This window comes from Branchiostoma belcheri, unplaced genomic scaffold, assembly GCF_001625305.1.
Source record: "Branchiostoma belcheri isolate BF01 breed outbred unplaced genomic scaffold, Haploidv18h27 scaffold627, whole genome shotgun sequence".
NCBI lineage: Eukaryota > Metazoa > Chordata > Leptocardii > Amphioxiformes > Branchiostomatidae > Branchiostoma > Branchiostoma belcheri.
In genome coordinates this window covers 7,214-19,272 of record NW_017804273.1, presented here as the reverse complement: position 1 = coordinate 19,272, position 12,059 = coordinate 7,214, and the positions used below count along the sequence as shown (strand labels likewise).

Genomic DNA, 12,059 nt, shown 5'->3' with positions numbered 1-12,059 from the left:
GCGTGTAATCTTCAAGAGAAGCCTGTTGTCAGAAAACGTAATCATATTACACCCCAACATCTGCTTAGATAACATATAGTGGCAGGCAACCGTGAACGTTACAGGAGGTCAATGAACTTCAGGTGATGACCGTCAGGTGAGCTAACGCAAGTAAACGTAAACAAGCTGACAACGACTAAAACTTTGTTGTCGCCCAGGCATTATCCTCGCGAAGATACAACCACTTCGAATTCCTTCAAATAGTTACAAATAGTCACAAATAAAATACATCTAGGATATTTTTGAAAACGTCTCGGTTCCTATTCGCAATGTTTGTTACAAAGGTTTCTTAGCGGTCTGATGCCGTCCTGTCTTGCAATTGGTTACTCAACTCGCTGTATTGAACTCGGTCTAGCAGCGAGAGAAAAAAGAGACAACGCGAATTTGTTTTAGCCTTCTTGGATCTTGACGGGGTCAAAAACTTCAGCCAAACATGCCTGACTTGAGAGGGAAGGTAGCCATAATCACAGGTAAGTAAACAGAAGATTTCAAAATCCGCAATCCAGTCAGTGCAGTGGTCGGTCGGCTGTTAGGGGGCGACTGTTCGACCCGGAAACGGGGAGGTGGCTAGCCAGGATGCCAGACCCCGGCTTGATAGTCCCTTCGGCTGGGGTAAGCCACAAGCCCCGAGCCTAGAGTTAGAACCTGGGGGTCTAATTTACCTCTCGAGTCGGTTAGAAAATTGCTGAGAGTCCATCTTTATGTGGCAACAGTCCACTTTGCTCCTAAATGTTTTAATAAAGAAAAACAGTCTGGTACCCAGGATAGGAGGTGATGTGGCCCGTGACATATATGTCTTTGGAGTTAATTATGGCTTCACCACACGAAGTGGTGTGGTGAAACCATATTGCTTTTTCTGATGTTTCTTCTTCTTCTTCTTCTTCTCCTCCTGCCATTTTTTAAATGGATTCAGCTTCTACATTTTGGGGCCTAAGGACCTGAAATTTGGTATGGAGGTACAGTGGGCAAATACCCCCAGGCGTTTTTTAAATTTTTGTGATACAGGCTTTTAGAATGGTTTTATTTGAGCTTTTTGGCTGTGTTATAGCAAATGTATTACTGTGCTGTGTACCACGTTTGGGCATGAGTCATCACAATGGAATGCAGGGCATCAACCAATAGGCATGCAGCTTTCCTCTATTCTTCTTGCTGATTGGCTGTTGGGATTTAACTTGATTAACACTTGCACAGAGCATTTCCACCTGCACAGAGCATTTCTTGCTGATTGGCTGTTGGGATTTAACTTGATTAACACCTGCACACAGCATTTTCATACTGACAGTATGTCTGTATTCAAGTGTTTTGGTAGGTATTTCAAGCTTTCCTGCTCCAGCATTGGAATGCGGGGCATGAACGTTTTTTTTATTTTGAAAATCAACAGTTTGCATTATGCAATTAAAAATCCTAACCAATAATGTAGGGAATAGCTATCCAACTGTTGTTTTAGTTGAATGTGACTTCATATTATAGTTATATCAATGTAAATCATTGTTTTCCCTTGTGTTTCTCATTCTTTCCCTACCATGTCGTAAAATGTGGTGAAGCCATCGCTGTATTTGCTCCTAAGCAAGTATTGGCCTTTCTAGTTTTCAACTTGCTTCATTCAAGTACATACGCTCAACAGGATCCCGCCAGATTTTATGAAAAACGTGATGTGCCAGAAGAAACAGCCAACTATTTACTTGTTGCATTATGTATTGTTACTGGGTGGGCCCGCTATAGGACTGGATTTTCAGGAGGTCTGTAGCGGCTACCATTCATGGCGGCGGCATGGCCGCACCTGTGGCTGTAGAACTATGTTTGAACAAAGGGGTAGACGGGTAGTCATCCCAGTATCCCTTGCAGTACACATTCACATGGCTGACTGTAGGAAACAAGCATAGCTAGTCATGCATGTTGTATTTGGCAGTGCGCCAACTGATACAATTTGATCAGTATATAAATTTACTACTTCTAACGCCTTTTGTCAAAAAGGGTGAGTAGTCCATAATGGTGAGTGTCTTTTGTAAATAATCTACAACTTTTGGGCGAGGCACAACAGTAAATGTAAACTGCAACACCTAATGTTTGAGTTGTGATGCTTGTACTTATCAGGTGCTAGCTCAGGTATCGGGAAGGGGACAGCTGTGGAATTTGCTCAGCTGGGAGCGCACCTGGCTCTGACTGGGAGAAACCAGGAAAACCTGCAGGCCACAGCAAAGGCCTGTGTGGAGGCAGGGACTCAGCAGGACAAGGTGCTTCTTTGTTTGTTTGTTTACATAAAATCAACCCTGGTCGTTTTTTAAAAACACATTCTGCTTTACTCTGAACCTTTCCTAAAATTGGGATTAAAACATTTTCTTTCCTCAATCAGATCCTACTTGTGACAGGAGACATATGCGAAGAACAAGTGCAGAAAAACCTGGTGGAACAAACTGTCCAGACGTTTGGCAGAATTGATGTGCTGGTATTAAACTAGCTAATGTTGTCTTTGAACAGAACAATTGGCAGCTCATCCAATAAGAGCATTGCGATTTTAATTAGCAGTTCGAGCAATCAAGGATTTGCTGCATGTCCATCAAATATCTGCATCTTTATGCCTCATTTTCCATGTGTTTATATTCATTTTAATTACGTCTCATATTGACAGACATGAGTGGGGATAGGTAGGGATATACGATTTGTCTATACATGTATTGAAATATAATTATTTAGGGTATAGAATTTTCTTCATACACAACCAGTAAGGTTCTCACCTGCTTACGTTTCGATGTCTATCAGACACCTACCTCAGAGCTTCTGACTGGAGTTCTGCAACTCGCCGCTATCTAACGCCAAAGTAGGTGGCGCTTTTGCGGCGAGAATGCAATCCCAAACGTGGCTGAGTTTGTATCCCCCCTCGTCCCGGTTCATCACTGGGGTTGATTTTCTTATCCAGACTGCTTCTTTAATCCAACGGATTCTCCTGTTGTCCTCCCTATCTATGACCCTGGCTCCCTCCCAGTCTATCACACAATTGTTTCTGGCAACATGGTCTGTGACTGCCGATTTCTTCTCTTCTTTTTGTGCTTGTTGTTTCTGGGACCGTGTGTATCTTATGGCTTCGATGTTGTCTGCCTCTTTTCTGTGTTCTTCCAGTCTTTTGCCAAAGGTCCTTCCAGTTTCTCCAATATACACTTCATCACAGCTTTTGCATGGAATTTTATATACACAATCCGTTTTCACGTGGTCCCCAATCTTGTCCTTGGGGTGGAAAAGCAAGTTCCTCAATGTTGTTTTTGGTTTAACTGCTGTGGTTACCCGGTGTTTCCTTAATACCCTTTCTAATGGTTCGGTGACTCCTTTTACATATGGGATAATCACCATGGCCTTAGTTTTCTCCCCTTCCTTCTTGTTCTTCTCTGTCTGCTTTGGCCTCTTCTCTTTCTGTTCCACTTTCCGAAAGGTCCATTGTGGGTAACCACAACGGATGAGGGCTCTTCTGATGTGTTGTGTCTCTCTTTCCTTGTCCTCCTCCTCTGTCACCACCGAGTTACATCTGTCCATTAGGGTGCGGATGACTCCAAGGTTTTGGTGCAGTGGATGGTGGGAGTTGAAGTTGAGATACTGGTCTGTATGTGTACTTTTCCTGTACACTAGAAGCTTTACTGTGCCATCCCCCTTTCGTACCAGGAGAGTATCCAGGAACGGCAATGTGTTGTCTTTCTCCATCTCATGTGTGAACTGAATACTTCCTGTGGGATCTATGTTGTTAAGATGGTCTGTGAGATCATGATGGGCACCCTTCTTCACTATCTCCATCACGTCGTCCACATATCTTTTCCAAAGCTTGGGTCTACAGGAAATGGGCGCTGTGGCTATGGCTTCCTGTTCTAGCCATTCCATAAACAGGTTGGCCAACACTGGGGACACCGGGCTTCCCATAGCTGTCCCAAACTTCTGCTGGTAAATATCCCCCCGGAAACTGAAAAAAAGTGGTCGTGACAATAAAGGATAAAAGTTCTATGATGTCCTCAACCTCTAGGTTTGTCCGGATCTTCATTTGTATTTCTGTGTTGGGTCCGTACGTAGTTTTTCATATGTTTTCTCATCCGCTAACATCCCACTCAGCTCAGCCACGTTTGGGATTGCATTCTCGCTGCAAAAGCGCCACCTACTTTGGCGATAAATAGCGGCGAGTTGCAGAACTCCTGTCAGAAGCTCTGAGGAAGGTGTCTGATGGACATCGAAACGTAAGCAGTTGAGAACCTTACTGGTTGTGCATGAAGAAAATTCTATACCCTAATTATCTTCCAACCTGATGAAATTAGTTTACGGGAATATAATTATTGTTTTTTAAAATTCTTTTTCAATATTGCTCAAAATATTGCCTTGTTGTCAATTTATTGTCTGACCTTAATCACAAATTGAATATAATACAGGTAATATGATGCACTTTTATCATAACAGACAACTGAAATGTTTGCCCTGAAAATATGACTGGTCAGAGCTTTACATTAAACGTTGAAAAACACAAGCTCTATTTGTGTACCTGTAATATCAAATACATATTACAGGTACACAAATAGAGCTGATGTTTTCCAGCAAAGGCAATTCCAAATCCAATACAATGAGAATTAAATTGTTCTTCAACTAAAAGAAATTTACTCACCGGAATTTTAATTTCGACCGACTTGACTGCTGTAACGTCAGCACTGGGTCAAAGTTCGTCGGAAGTTGGTACCGCCCCCCGTCCCGCTTGAGAGAAGGTTTATTTGTGTCCAAATCCAATAATCTACGTGTCAACAACCGTACACTCAGGTAAACAATGCAGGGATAGGCCAGCGGGCTACTATCGAGACAACAGACATGGCGGAGTATGACAAACTGATGAACGTTAACGTTCGCAGTGTGGTGGCCTTGACCCAGTTGTGTGTGCCACATCTGACCAAAACTAAAGGTACCAAGTTTCGTTAAGAATGTTATGGGCTTTCAGTCTAAAGTAGTCATAATTGTTTGTCTCAGTTGCCGTAATGCAACTTGTACATGACACCGGCCTGTACTTATCCTACCTCTAATGCATCATCTTCTGTTTTTTGTTAAACAAAGGGGCCATTGTGAACGTGTCCAGTGTGCGTGGGATAAGAGCGGTAAGTGTTTCAAGAAGCCTTAGCCACTCACATTTACCTTGTCATGACAATTGTAACAAGTCTGCAAAAAGGTCGTTTGTTGTCGGGAGTTAGTCGGATAAGGATGTCTCAGTCGCACATGTACTACAAGCCTTTAAAACTTGTCTGCATCGGTTATTTAGACATTTCAATAATACAAAAGTCATGTTTTTGAAAGGTGCAAACAATAGCAAACTTATGCTAGAATATGATGGGTTCAAGCATTCTCCTGACCAGCCAGCGTTACTAATGGATGGGAAGTAGTCGTGAGAAGCTCTTCTGGCTTTGTACATGTGTCAAGGCTAAACTTGCATTTGAACAAACTCCGGTCAGTTTTAGTCAGTAGTGTATACATGTAGAACATGCACGATTTTAAGGCATGTCCAAAACTATGTATCAGGGACCTTCAACATTGACATTTTACCCACAATGCATCACACTGCACAAGCACAGTTCAACACATGAACTGGTTTATTCCGCTTTAAGTTTGCAGGGAATCTTGCATACTGCATGAGCAAGTCAGCACTGGACCAGTTCACAAGATGTGTTGCACTTGGTTAGTGAATGAATACTCAATATTCATTTCTTTTATAAAGTGGTATATATTATATTATATTGTATCATATTTTACAAGGGTAAAGTTTTGTGGTTGAAACAGAAAATGGATTTAAGGTTTAAAAAATGAACCTAAAAACTTGTTACCAAGTATATTTCTGAATACAGTATCATAAAAAAGTTGCATGAATGTATACTTGCGTATATTGCTATCTTTTCAGAACTAGCTTCCAAGCAAATCAGGGTCAACTCTGTCAAGTAAGTTAATTTGTTATTTCTTCAATATATACATCTTTTGACTATGTTGAAGTAGCCGTGCTATTTAGTTATCCTTCTGTTCTATACTCGCTCCTTCAAGTAAAAGAAATAATCGTCTGTAGACTATTTTGAGGAATTTGTCATCTGTCATGATTGCCTTTATTATTGGTAAAAATTTTTAATCTCAATCCACAGTCCTGGTATTATTCCGACAGAGATTTTCAGACGCGCAGGACGGACTGAAGAAGAAGTTGCCAAGGTATAACTCAGAGTGGCGATTCCTTAAAAATCAAAGTATAGTTTAGTTTCGGTTTATTACGATACCCTTTAGCCCGTTAGGGCTAATCTTCCAGGGCTCATTACACATTACACACAAATATACACATATGACTACAAATTACATACACGTTGAGGTCACATGTCAGACAAGGTACTAATTACATGTATAGCTAAAATCATTGAACGAGCAAATTATCGGCTAAGTATAAAACTAATATTACCATTACTAAAATATTTTAATATAACAACTATCATCATATAATTAAAACCATTAAGTTGCATACATATACAATTGATCGATCAATCTCTTCAACCGCTTCAAATCCAATGTATCTGATTACATAAAATGATGTACTAGTATTACGATCTTGCTTCTACCCTTTCACTAGTTTCTGGAACATTCCAAGACTACACACGCCCTGGGGAGGGTCGGAGAAGTTTCAGAAGTTGCGAAGACCATTGCCTTCCTGTCCTCGTCGGACGCTTCTTTCATAACCGGCGCCCAGGTCCCCGTGGACGGGGGAAGGCACGCCATGTGTCCGCGTTAAGCCTTGGTCACAACCCGCCATGTACCGTACGTGCTTCTGCGTGCTGTCTTACGTGCAAAAACGTGGGCAAACATAGGGCAGTCGTGCGTGGTGAGTACCGCCTCCGTACGGAATACTACGGATTTGGGAGCACGCAGACACGCCGTAGTACTTAAAGTGCATGTCAAACTTTTCCTACGTGCGGTCTGCGGATTCACCACCCGTACGTGCGAGTACAGGCGACGCGCGTGCTCCGTACGTACCGTACGTAAGAGGCACGTGTGAGTACGGTGGGTTGTGACCGCGAGTACAGATCCGGGTCTAGCAGCTTTGCAATTGGGATGAAAAATATATTCGCCACTAGTACAATCTATAAACTATAAACTATAATCTCAATAAACTGAAACTGAAACTGAAGGACGCTTTACCAACCATGATTATTATAAAACAAACTATTTTTTTTACTCTGTCTCTTGATATTACTAGTATTTAGTCTAAAGGGATTCCAATGATTAACAAATTCCTCAAAATAGTCTACAGACGATTATTTTTTCACCTGAAGGGGCGAGTATAGAACACAAGGTTAACAATAGCACGGCTGCTTCAACATAGTCAAATGATGTACATATTGAAGAAATAACAAATTAACTTGACAGAGTTGACCCTGATTTGCTTGGAAGCTAGTTCTGAAAAGATAGCAATATCCGCAAGTATACATTCATGCAACTTTTCAAAAGTTTTCTGATACTGTATTCAGACATGTACTTGGTAACAAGTTTCTGGTTCATTCTTTAAACCTTGAATCCATTTTCTGTCTCTATTACATACCTTGTTTCAACCACAAAACTTTAACCTTATAAGATATGACTTATAATAAAGGGTTAATGCCTTGCCTTATCCTCGGTGTATAGGTTAAGATAATCCCTGGTCACGTGTTTTAAACACCCTATAAACCACCAAGTTAGCGTACCCGACCTGGGATTATCTCGCCATATACACAGAGGTAAAGGCGTGGCATTAACGTTATTATCATATAGCCTATCCAAACTTTTGTTGTTGTTTGTTGTTTTTATCCGTCATTCCTTCAAGTGGTCAAGCTGCTGTTCATTGAAACTAGCAAAATGAGTACTGTAAATCTTAATTTCTAACGATCCACAAATTGTAGTGAACGTATGGAAACTACAACAGTTATAGAAACTACTTTACTTTTCAAAAGACTATGTATATAGTATAGTACAAGTTTAGTGCAAGTAGTAGTATATAAGGATGACACAGCTAGTCTCGTGTTTGAATAGAGTCACACTTTGATCCTGTTAAAGATCCCACCACACCCATGACCCCATCAAACCTATGACTCCAGTCATGGACAACCTGTACTTAAAGTACAAAACTGTTAAAGGTATCGGTTCACTGGCCTGGCTAAGATCATGACAACTGGGGTCATAAAAAGTACAGAGGACAAAGTTCACTCGTGCATTAGGTGCCCCAGTCTGCATCAAGAACCTGTCAGTGAACAAAACACTCGCGTATAGCGTCTGTACCTTTCTACTACAACTTGGATCGTATATTTCATGTAAAGGATATTGTAAACATTCCACGAGCCAGAATATCTGGAAGAAAATATAAAACCCTTGCGCTGAGCTGAGTCGACAAGGTAAGTACCTTTCTCCGTATGTTTGTAGATAGGGCCCAATCCTGGTTTAGCAGGAGGGATCGTCCAATTCAAGAATTCTATGTAGTTGATCTGTTCATAATATTCATCAAGGTATGCCACATCTTTTGAAGGATTGATAAAACAGGTGACTATCACCTCTTCAAGGTGTCAAACCTAAGACTAGACTGAAAGGCCTCAAACCCGGGATGTAGTGTATATAGTTGGGGGAGGGGGGCACACAAAATTTCCATCGGTATAGTATTAGTCTCTCCCCATCACAACCCCCATAGCCTGTTTGAATCACCAGCTAGTGGCATTTTACTGGGACTAGAATAACTGAACCCGAGAGGCGTAAAATTGTTGCTTAATGAGAGTATAAGTAGCACAAGTAGTACGCCCCCGGGTTGAAATGGTATGAGCCAATCCGGGGTCAGCATTGAACTACCACAGCCTTTGTTCTAGAATAGACACAACTTCCCACACTATTTCGCGTCCTGCCTCCTTGTTGGATCTGTTAAGTTGATCTACACTGGTGGCAGCGGTGGGATAGTACGATAGTCTCTGCCGCATAGTATGCCATATCTGTAAACTTTCCCAGGTTTGTTGCAGAGTTCTTTTCTCTGGGTCCACGTCTCTTCTACGCAGTGCAACAGTGAACGCGACAACACCATGAGTCAAGATCGTGCTTCGACCTTTTACTTCAAGGGAGTTCGGTTCGACAATTCGTCCAACCTAAAACTATGGAACTGGTGGAATCATTTGAAGTAAGGGACGATGACGTCTTCATCTCAGCCTACCCTAAATCGGGTGAGAATCTTAACATTTTGCCTTCTTAAGCTTTTGTTTTCCTGTTCTTGCATCTTCGCCCTTTTTTTGCATGCTTGAATTGGCAAATCTGACACCTCTGTGTCCCCACAGCCGGAATAACCGTCTATCCATCGGCGCAACACACCAACTTCAGTATATCTATAGCTTTATTGTCGGTATAATTTATAACCGCCCTTTGGGGTAACATACCACATTCCCAGGTGAATATATCACACCAAGTGACCTGTTATATGCATCTCTCCACATCATACGAATATCTTCTCTCCAAGCCAAAGTTGTTGAGGGAAGAGACAAAATGGGGCATATTATTAGAAAGGTCACTCACAATGTTTCCCACCAACCTCTGCCATTTCCATTCTTGTCTGTCGACCCCCATTAGGGGCAAGACCCACCTCCAGGGTCCCACACCCGGCGGCAGATCCTCTGGTGCCTTAGTCTCCACCAGACTTCATTTGCGGGCTGAATAAATCGTAGAAATCGGCCTAAAAGAGTATTCATTGGCCAGGGAAAGTAGCCGGCAAGAGAAGCTCCATTTGCCCGCCCAGCTCGGCTACCTTCTCTGGCCAATTAATACCCTTTTTAGGCCGATTTCTACGATTTATTCAGCCCGTAAAAGAAGTCTGGTGGAGACTACTGGTGCCTCGCCATATTGGAGTATGACAACTCACGGCCTTCCCCTTGCCGGCTCTCTTTCGCTATTCTCAGGAACCGCACACGCTCCACCTCTTTCACCCCCACATGTCTTGCATGGTTCCTTCTCGAAATCCAGACCCCCCACACACCACATTGTCTTAAAGCTTCTGTTATCCTTCACCTCCTCTCCCGCAGAACTCTTCTCATGACTCATTTTCGCCACTTTCGTCTACAGATTCGTACCACATTTGCTGCATGAGAATGTCACACTCTCCGGGGCGGCTCGGTGCATTCTTCTTTGGTGAAGCACGGGCCCTCCCTTGGACGTGCACCGCTTACCACACCCTTCATACCTACATACCAGACCAATCTCTCCCCTCACATTCCTCTCCAACTCTCTTTCATCTCTACTCCATTCATACATGTACTTGTTGCCTCTTTGTCTCTCCTATTTGTCCAGGTGATCCATACGCTCTCGCTTCTTCCATCCGTCTCTATCATTACACACGTACAGTCGCTCCACATCCGTCCACTCCACTCAACTTCGACGCAGCAGACCCTTCCAGTACAACAATGTCTTCGTCTTGCGTCCACTCACCAACCTCTGCTTGGACACTACAGATGTCCTCTACTTTTTTTCGTTTGCCCGCCCTACGGCGGGCAAACGAAATTGTGTTCGCTTTCCTACATGCTCCTAGGTAGGTACGTACGTACGTTCGTTGGTCCTAATTACGTCATCTTTCTGTTGTCCGAGTCGGGTCATTGTGTCTGCGCTGTCTGCGCTTGGGGTCCCGTATGTACATGAAGCGCTAAAAATTGGGCTACTATAAGATAAAATGTCACCACAGCTCTATGTTTGACAAAATTAAACATTTCAATAATTTCACGTTAATTGTTCTTCCTCAGGAATGTCAACTCGTTTTATAAATACTCCTTTTAAAGCCTAGCTTTCATGGTTACTCTAATGGCTCAATTGGTAAGGAGGCTGTATTGGCAATGCCGGTGTCTACACGCAGTGAGTTCCATCCCCGCTGCGGAACTTTATTTTTAATTTTCTTTTCAACAGACGCTGTTTTGCTTTTAACACTCAAAAACTTGTGTTCGCTTTCCTACATGCTCCTAGGTAGGTACGTACGTACGTTCGTTGGTCCTAATTACGTCATCTTTCTGTTGTCCGAGTCGGGTCATTGTGTCTGCGCTGTCTGCGCTTGGGGTCCCGTATGTACATGAAGCGCTAAAAATTGGGCTACTATAAGATAAAATGTCACCACAGCTCTATGTTTGACAAAATTAAACATTTCAATAATTTCACGTTAATTGTTCTTCCTCAGGAATGTCAACTCGTTTTATAAATACTCCTTTTAAAGCCCAGCTTTCATGGTTACTCTAATGGCTCAATTGGTAAGGAGGCTGTATTGGCAATAGCGGTGTCTACATGCAGTGAGTTCGATCCCCGCTGCGGAACTTTTTTTTTTAATTTTCTTTTTAACAGACGCTGTTTTGCTTTTAACACTCAAAAACTTATTATTCAAGTCTCGACATATGTCTTTTTTTATTTTCTTTTTAACATCCGCTGTTTTGCTTTTTAACATTCAAAAACTAGTTGTTAACGTTACTACTTATTATTTTAACATAAAAAAACTAGTTGTTATTACTGTTCTTTCCATTATATGGGCAAGTGTTGCCTGATATTGCATTCTTGGGGATTAACATTCTCGCCATGGGTAATATATTACATGTAGTATGGCCATTGACAAGCTGCCAATATAAAAAAACATGCACAATTGAAATCAATTGCTCCTGACATTACATAAGAAATCTTTGTATTTCAGATTTGATAATTAAGAATCTAATTTCCTCACTTAAAAATGACGTGAACTAGCTCCTAATGAGCATCAATTCTGGTTATCTTTTCCTAAAATATCTACATGCCAATAGTGACAATCCCAATGTACATGTGTATGTAGTATATAGCATAGCTAGATTTCAATCAAAGACTTTATCATCACTTCATAAAAAACATATTTTTGCAAAAGACAAGAATAAAGAAAATTGTTGTACATCCTCAAATGTGTGAGTCTACTTCCAATACGTCTTGCTAAAGTATGATACACTAGAATTACCTTTTCACTGTATCACTGCGATGTACATTTTCAATTG

General features: G+C 41.7%; 2 protein-coding genes across 2 annotated transcripts in view; both read left to right on the top strand.

Annotated features, from left to right (window-relative positions):
- Positions 1-324: 324 nt before the first annotated feature.
- Positions 325-7,805, top strand: LOC109483176 (3-oxoacyl-[acyl-carrier-protein] reductase FabG-like). Its single transcript, XM_019786161.1, has 9 exons — positions 325-509; positions 2,134-2,273; positions 2,393-2,485; positions 4,819-4,957; positions 5,107-5,147; positions 5,652-5,721; positions 5,942-5,978; positions 6,174-6,237; positions 6,647-7,805. The coding sequence occupies exons 1-9, from the start codon at positions 473-475 to the stop codon at positions 6,803-6,805; spliced, it is 780 nt and encodes a 259-aa protein (XP_019641720.1). The 5' UTR covers positions 325-472; the 3' UTR covers positions 6,806-7,805.
- A 445-nt stretch (positions 7,806-8,250) lies between these two features.
- Positions 8,251-12,059, top strand: part of LOC109483175 (sulfotransferase 1A1-like) — an 8,079-nt gene continuing 4,270 nt past the window's right edge. Inside the window, 2 exon segments of the mRNA XM_019786160.1 lie at positions 8,251-9,174; positions 9,177-9,245. Coding sequence (XP_019641719.1) covers positions 9,108-9,174; positions 9,177-9,245 — 136 coding nt within the window. The 5' untranslated portion in view covers positions 8,251-9,107.